The sequence below is a fragment of the Cucumis sativus genome, chromosome 4 (assembly GCF_000004075.3).
Source record: "Cucumis sativus cultivar 9930 chromosome 4, Cucumber_9930_V3, whole genome shotgun sequence".
Lineage (NCBI taxonomy): Eukaryota > Viridiplantae > Streptophyta > Magnoliopsida > Cucurbitales > Cucurbitaceae > Cucumis > Cucumis sativus.
In genome coordinates, this window is record NC_026658.2 from 20,489,542 (window position 1) to 20,498,216 (window position 8,675).

At 33.1% G+C, this 8,675-nt stretch overlaps 1 protein-coding gene across 1 annotated transcript; it reads left to right on the forward strand.

Moving 5' to 3' along the window:
* The first annotated feature begins 669 nt into the window (after nucleotides 1-669).
* Nucleotides 670-1,531, forward strand: LOC101209238 (lectin). The gene is made up of 2 exons (XM_031884459.1): nucleotides 670-855; nucleotides 1,045-1,531. The coding sequence occupies exons 1-2, from the start codon at nucleotides 752-754 to the stop codon at nucleotides 1,403-1,405; spliced, it is 465 nt and encodes a 154-aa protein (XP_031740319.1). The 5' UTR covers nucleotides 670-751; the 3' UTR covers nucleotides 1,406-1,531.
* Nucleotides 1,532-8,675: the final 7,144 nt, after the last annotated feature.

An 8,675-nucleotide genomic window follows, 5' to 3' on the forward strand; every position in this document is an offset into this window, starting at 1 on the left:
TTCTATCAAAGACATTGATAGACGGTGATAGAAATCTACCCGTTTCTATCATTACTAGAATAATTTTTTTTTTGTTATAACTTGTAATTATTTTAATTTATTTTGTTATTTTAAAAAATGCTTCTAAATATTATTTATTTATTCGATGATACAAATGCCCATAAACTTTACATAATTACACTCTTATAAAAATGGTCTTTTAACAAATAATTTTTATATCCATATATGTATAATTTAGAGACATTTTTAAAAATAGCAAAATAAATTAATATATTTACAAGCTATAACAAAATTTTAGATTTTATCAATGATAGTCTTCTATCACTATAACATATCAATGACTATCGGTGATAGAATTTATTAGAGATCGTAAATATTTTATAAATTTTGCTACTTTTAAAAATATTCCAACAATTTAATTAATTACAGGGAAGATAAGAACAATTTTAGTTGAATAATCAATTATCAAGAAGAAAATATAAAAGTTAACTAACTTATATTAAAAAATAATTTAAAGTAACTAAATGAAAAAGAGTATATAAAAATAAAAGATGTTGAAAAAATGGAATAAACAAAAGAGAGAAAGGATAAGGGATAGGAAAAAGTGGTTGCATTTGGAAAGGTCTAAAATACCCTCATAGATGGATATAAAAGAACAAAGATATCCTCCATACTTGAAACCAATCAAGGACCTTTATACAACATTTTCTCATTCTCATCCTTACTTTTATATCTCTCAAATACCATTTTAATGGCAGGCCAAAGCACACATTATTTGGCATTTCCAAGAGCTTCCACAATAACATGGGGTGATGACACTCGATATTGGAGTTGGGCCACCGTGGATTTTTGCAGGTATAATCTTCAACTCAAATTTTATTTGTTCATTTATTCATATCTCATACATTTTCATCCATTTCTTTTGTCTTCATTCATAAAAATATAAACTAGTTATTAGATTCTACTTTCATGAATATAGGTTATGTTCCAATTATATGTTATTTATTATTGTTCTCTCTCACCATGGTATTTAAAACCTTGCAGCTACGCAATTGAAGAAGCCCGACTTTTACAAGTATCTTGGCTCGATTGTCGTTGGAGCATGGATGCATCTGATTTCAAACAAGATATTTGGTACAATGCAAGCGTTGAAGTAATGTTGACAAGCAACGCCTCTGGATGGAATGTTCCACTACACCTTGAAATCGAGTTGCCAGATGGGAGTAAGCAAGAGTCTCAAATAGTATTGGCAGGCAGACAACCAAATGTGTGGTTCAAGATTCCAATCGGTAAATTCATACTAGGGGGTTCTCTGACTAGCGGAACAATCCGATTCGGCTTCTACAACCATGAAGGGAATTGGAAAAGAGGCTTGAACATAAGAGCCCTTGCCATTCAAGCATAAAAATGAGTTTGAAATGATATGTTCAAGAATGAATATAAATTAATATAATAAAACCCTAAATAATAAGACATTTTGCTATGTTACAAAAACTTTTAAGTTTAAATGTGTTATATTTCAGTTATGCAAGTAAATGTTGAATATAATGTAACACAACATAAATAAATAAATAATATGACCTGTTGCATAGTAGCAATATAAAATGAAAACAAGTTAAAACAATCATAATTTTGATCTTATTAATTTGTTAATTAAAGGAAATGAATGAAGAAAGAGTAACATGAGAAGTCAAAATTAACACTTTTGTAAATGATGTTGCAAGAGTTGCTTTTATGTTGTGATGGATTGGTTTTTCCACCTACTGTTTTCAATTATATTGTGACAAGAACTTTTTTAGGGCCCCTTAGTAATCAAGTACAATCGGGAATATGTTGATGTAAACCACCACTTCTTCTTGATAGTATGAGTAGCGAGGTTAGATTTAACCACATAAGAAGCTTCCTGTTTAATATTGCCTGAGGTAAATTTTTCTAAGGAATAAAGTATATTGTAAAGCTAAGAAACTTGGATCTTCGCAAGAGCTTGAAAGGATTATTTTTAAGTGAAGTAAGACAAGGAAGTGGACTTGAGAATTGTCATGGTCCGTAGAAAGAAGGCTAAGTAGTTGTGGTTCAAAAGTTAAGGAGGTTAGTTTGAAAAAGAGGAAAATTTTGGGTAAGTCCATGTCTAGGCGTTTTAGACTTGGTGGGTTGCCAAAAGAGAAGGAAATAACCTCTAAAGAAGTTATCTTGGCGTTTTGATTGTGGACTAGGTGCGACAGATGTCAAAAAAGGTTATTTGGACAACTTGTGGTAAGCTAGGCGGCAATCATGTGTGTGTAGTGTTTGTCCATGAAGGTTAAAATAACCTCCATGTGTGCTGGGTGAGATGGCATTGGCTAAGCAAAAAGAGTGTCTTTAGAGGTTAGTTGGGCGTTAAGCCTTGACGAAGAGGCTTGCATAGAGGTTAGGTTGACGATGAAAGGCTAGGCAAGGAAAGCATGACCATGCCAAGTGGGGTTAGCAAGGTGTTTTGGGTTGAGTATGACACTTTGGCATTTCGGTTAGGCGAGATGAGGAAGAGGTGGAGTCGGTTAAGTTGATTCCATGTGTCATGTGAATGCATAAGTTAAATTTTGGCTACTAGAAGGTGTCAATAAATGTTCATGCACGGCTAGGTCACTTCAAAATTCATTTTCTACCAAAGCACTCAAAATTTAAAAAATTGAGTCTATTTTCTAAGTAGGGGCTGCCAGACGAATTTGAGAGAGGGAAGTGATGGGACAAATATTGACCTGTTCAAATATAGTCTATTCTCAATCCTTATCATGTATATTTTCACTATTTTTATATTTTATACAGAATATGAAAGTAGACTTCAATACGAATCTAATGACACAAAAATCACCTAAATTGGAGTTCAAACAAAGGAGAACGGGCAAATTAAACATACGGGGCATTTCCGTAAATATTGAAGAGATTGACACGTGTCAACCCCTCAGCCGCTCACGCCTAGCCTCAAGATCACGGAATCGAATCTCGCTTCACTCATAATATTCACTACATATTTCCTTCAATCCATGCCTTCAACAATCCGACGATTCTCTTTGGCCACGTGGCGTGATCTCAGCGCGCGCGTCCCTCAGCCATGCGGGTTCGAAAAATTAATATCAAAACTTCCGAAATTACTCCAATTTTCATATTTTCTTCTTCTTGGATATGGGCTTAGAAATACACTTTGGCCCATTTCCTCTAATTCTCCCTATAAATACCCCGAATAATTCCTAATTTCATATTCAATTTCAATACAATTCACTATTCCCTCCAAAAAATACTCTTAATTTCTCCCAAATTCCAATGTCTCTACCCTAACTCTATAATTTTTTTATCTTCAACCATTTTTTCGGAAATATCGAAGATGGAAGGCTTGGGCTTAGACATTTTCAATCCTTAGAGAATTTGATTAATTAGATTTTTTTTTTATAATTAGGGTTTGATTAGTCTTTGATTTCCATGTAATTTTTGTTAGAATCATCGATGTTTAATTCCATTTTATTGAATTTTGTAATCTTGATTCTTGATTTTATGATTTTTTTGGTTCAATATTGTAAGCAATTTACCCCTAGTATTTCAATTAGTGCAAGATTAGTTGATTTGCTTGCTTATATACAAAATTTACATAATTTTTCATTTTATCTCTCCCAATTTTAGAATTGTGTAATGCCTCTTTTGGATTTCAATTGTTTTTGGATAATTCTTGGAATTAAATTGCATTTTTTTGTGCACAAATTAATTTCTCTTTGATTCCTTGAATATAAAGTTGTTGTTGATCCATCTTGTGTTTTCTTTTAAAGAAAAGAATAATGCGTTTAGTTAGAATTGCAATGATCAAACTAAACCCTTTGAAATTCTTTAGTTGGTTCTGAATTTTGATTCAAGAATTCCTTTCAATATCAAGCAATTTGATCTTGGAAAGAAATCTTGAATCAAATTCTCTTTTAAAGCTATGCATAATTCAATTTTCTTAGCTTCTTTGATTCAATGATAAGATTTGATGTAAGTGTAAGCCTATGTCTCACTTACCACCTTGGTATTCAATATCTATTATCTCCCTCTTTTCTGAGTTGTTTTCCATACTAAACTCCCCTTCTCATTCCCTGCTACAATTTTCCCCCAATTTGTTTTCAATACTTTTATCTTCCTTTCGTTACTAATCTTCATATTTCCAAGCATTTCATTCAAGGAAAAATTGATCACTCCTTTGGGTTCGACACTCTTGCTTGCTTCTATCTACGGTAAAATCAAGGGTAAACTATAAATAAATTTTCATCAAGGCGTTTAACTAAGTACCCTTAGTTGATAACGACCTTACATACTCTTTGCATAATGTTTTTTCTTCTTGATGTCAATTCTCGCCTTGTCAATAAATGTTCATGCACGGCTTAATATAAATAGGTCACTTCAGAATTCATTTTCTACCAAAGAAGTTTAAAAATTGAGTCTATTTTCTAAGTAGGGGCTGCCAGAAGAATTTGAGAGAGGGAAGATTGAGTTTATGTTCATAGAATAGAAAGGTCATTGTCGAAAGGATTCTAAGCAATATTCACTTCAAGGAGGCTACATAACTCATTACAAGAAGTTTTGGGCTGAACTTTTGAGATGAGAATGTTAACACAATTTGCAACAATTGTGTCGAAGAAGGTATTTTCATTTGAGTTCTAGATTGTAAGCTATTAAACTCTAAAGTATAAGTAAGGTTCTGGTAGAAAATGAGTTTATGGACGATGGAGGTTGTTGGCCGAGTGTCAGGGGTTGCTAGGCGAGATGGGTATGGATATTAGGTTAAAAAAGTTTTGAGATTTTTATGATTAAATGGAATTAAGTGAAATTATTTTCTGTTATTTCAAGTCAGGAAAAGATCGGGTAGATTTACAGATCGAGGGTCTAAACTACTGTCCGTGAGTGACAAAATGAGTTTAAAGTTTATTTTCGAACATGATTTATTATAAAATGTACATTTTAATCATACTTTGATATAAGATTTATGAATACTTTGATATATGAATACTTGAGTTTACTGATTAAGCAAAACTTTTCAAAGCATGAGTTTTGAAATATTTAACAAGCATGTATTTCTTGATGAATTTACTCATGAGATTTACAAAGCAAGTTTGTTTATGATAAGTATTTAAGTTAAAGAATGATTTTTAGAATGTTTTAGACTATACCGACCGATATAGATAACAACCTTTTGGGAGATATTACCTGTGCACAGAGGTGATGGAAACAGTAGACATGCACAGCGGAATTACGATCAAATTTTTACTCTAATTGCAACTAAACAAGTTTAGTGATTAATATGCATAAAAAACCCTAAAATAACGTAGATAGGGTTAAAAGAAAAACTTACCTTTGAAGTTTTTCTTCTCTTGTATTGTCTTCACGAATTTGAAGTCAGCATAACCACTAGAGTTTACTCGCTATTCTCCGGACTTGAAACCGAGTTGTGAGACTAAAAAATGGTGGAGAAAATAGAGAGATGATATCCTTTTAAGGAACCTAACATTTTGGTTTTTTTTTTTTTATGTTAAAAAACTCGAATGGAAAGAGTTCTTGGATTTATTTTGTAATTCTCAATTACAAAATTAATTTTCAATCTTCAAATTCAAGAGTCATTTCACCTTTGCATAAAGTTTGTTTACAAGCAAACTACATGCAAAAGGAACTATCTCACTACTTGATATTCTTAGTGGGGTAGGTGTCTTGCATGCAATAAGCCACTTGCATATCACAAGCAAGTGATAAGCTAGCCAAATCTCAACAAATGTTATTATTTAAATTAGTCTAAGGGTAATATGGTAATTCAACATTTAAATCAAATTCAAAGTTTGACTTTTTCAAATTTAAAGTCAACATTTTGACTTTTTGTAGTCTAAAGTCAACATTTTGACTTTTAACCATTTGTCCGTCTTGACTAATTTCAACCTCCCAAGCATGAATCCGTATTTATTTCTCCAAAATTCAAATCACATTTGAATATAAAGTCGAAGTTTAATTTTCAAAGTCAAAAGTCAACATTCTGACTGTTTACATCTTTGACCTTTTTCATCAATTCCGAGTTTCCAAATATGAATCCATATTTATATAAGTAACATTTAAACATGAAGCTCTATCTTAAGTATAACCGATGACTATATCAGATATATTTGTCAGTTTCTTTCTCTTTACCTAATTCGAACAATTCGAATTATTCCATCATAATGTTCTAAGTTGATTCCTTGTGAGCTAGTCGGGGAACCTAATGGACCTATAGATCATGAACTCCAACGATATGAGATTAACTGGCTAAACTCTTTAGACGAGTTAATCAACATTCGTTAACTACGGGTCATTCCACTAAAGTCTCGTCATTGCACACCCCTCACTATAGATATATTTGTGTCCATGTGATATGACCATGATAAGTACGTTAATCCTTCATAGGTTGTTCATAATCTCGACTGGGTCAAAGTACCGTTTTACCCTCGAGATTATATCTTTTCTCCTTAAGTCCCACTGATCCACTATTGAACAATTGATTTTAGGTCCAACCTATAAATCGAATCCCTCTCGAGCCAATGAGAGGGTGGGGCCCCTTATTCAAGACTTGGAATCAATTCTTAAGGGAACAACCTATCTACTAACCCTAAAACGAGTAGAAGTGAATTTCATCTTGCACCCTATGTCCCTAGCTGTCCAGTCGGTCTTACCCCTAAAATGGGAGGCTTATTGCACCAGCGCCATTGAGTTGTCATCATCTATGCAGATCTAAGGATAATTCCATGTGAACAGAAGTTCATAGATAGCTCATGATTAAGATTAAGTTTCATTGGATATCTATAAACGAAATAGTTAGTTTTACAAAGCTAACGGTGTTCTAACTTAAAAGTGACTATTTCATGGTTATAGTCTTATGTAAACTTTTTACATAGGATGCCCCCACTTTCATGTCTCTACATGAACGATTCGAAATCACATCATTTGTACTAACTACAAAGCAGACCACATCCATAGTGTCCCTAGAATAAGGTGTCCAACCGTATTCGTATACTATAGACTATTTAGGCTATATACTCGAACTTGATCCACGTTTATGTCTCTATATAAAGTTCAAGTTTACTATATATAATAGCCTCGGGTCTTTAGTTTATTGGCTTTAAGATTAGAGTATCAATAACAATTTTATTGAATAGAATATGATTCGAAACTACGAGTTTTATGACATAAATTCCAACAAAAGGTTCCTTTGATGAAGGTATTCAGTAGATACCTAGATTCCTATCACTTAGACAGATTAATGAAGATCTGTTGGTTACCTACATTATTGTAGTTATAACGAGTTGGGGCAATACTGATTAATTGATTGTTTAGACTTAATACTTTCGTGTGTGTGTAACCCATATGCAATACGTCACTAAGTCAGGTAATCGTGTGTAATGCGCTCACTGTAACTCTCTATATAGCATGCTTTGATTATAGGCGATGAGTCATGGTCATGACCATAGCATGTGAAATGGTCAGTATGTACCTTTTCATCAAGTAATACTTAAGTTCTCGTTGAATACAAGTTTTCCTATTGCTTGTTCAAGTGCAAGCGAAACAATAGGTTTACCTACATGATCCAGGATCGAACACTGAGAATTTATTTTAGTCATTACTTCTAGGGAATTACTCATTAATTGGGCAGTAAAAGAATTATCTACTAACGTATAAAAGAATCAGAAGTAGAATTAAAACTACTTATATACGCCTAAAGAATCTGTAAAGGGGGCTAGCTAGATGCGAAATGGAATTGTATGCAAACTAACTTGTATGTGAGAAAGAGTGAAGAAAGGTCAATGCACTATTAGGCGGTTAAGCAATGCAAGAGCTTTGATGCGATTTAACTTACTCAACCAACTTATGATTAAGGCGTACTCCTATCAAAGTATTAAACGTCATACATAGTCTCCTTTCAGGATCTACATGACTAAGTCTGAGTAGGTGAAATATATCTAGGAGCATTCACTTATAACACTTATAAAACTCTGTGATTAAGAACAACAACCTCTCAAACGCTTAATGTCCACACTTGTTTGCCTTTCGGTATACAAATGTTGGAAGTTATCTCGCTCAGGTGGATTTATTGCCAAATTCGTCCTTGTGCGCATTATCCTTATCCTTGCTACTTGCCCTCTTGGATAGTAGGCGATTGACACTAGCCAAGCGATGAATATATATAGCTTAACTAATGCAATAAGCATTATAAGCTAAACTTCTTATCAAGAGCTTATCACAAACCTAATATTGCTAATAACACATTGACAAGTGAGAAGTTAAGAAGTGATGGATTGAAAAGGGTCTGTTGCATTGCACATCATCTCCAACTACCACCCTTGTCTTCTAGTGACCCTTCCTCGCATGATAACTTTGTTCCTCATTTAGGGATGATAATCGCTAGATGAGTTTTTGGTTATAGTCCTTGGGCGAAATATTTCCTGTGATTCACTAGTTTCTTTCTTTGTTCATTATCCAACATTTAGACACTAAAATCGAGTGAAACAAACATAACACTTATGCAAAATATATTTCCAAGTACTTATTCGTTTGCAACACAAGTTACACATTCTGATAATCTTCTTGTGCGTTTTGACTTCATTATTCTAATAAAATGAGCTATAATAACGGATGTTTATATACGCTGTCACGCCCCCAAA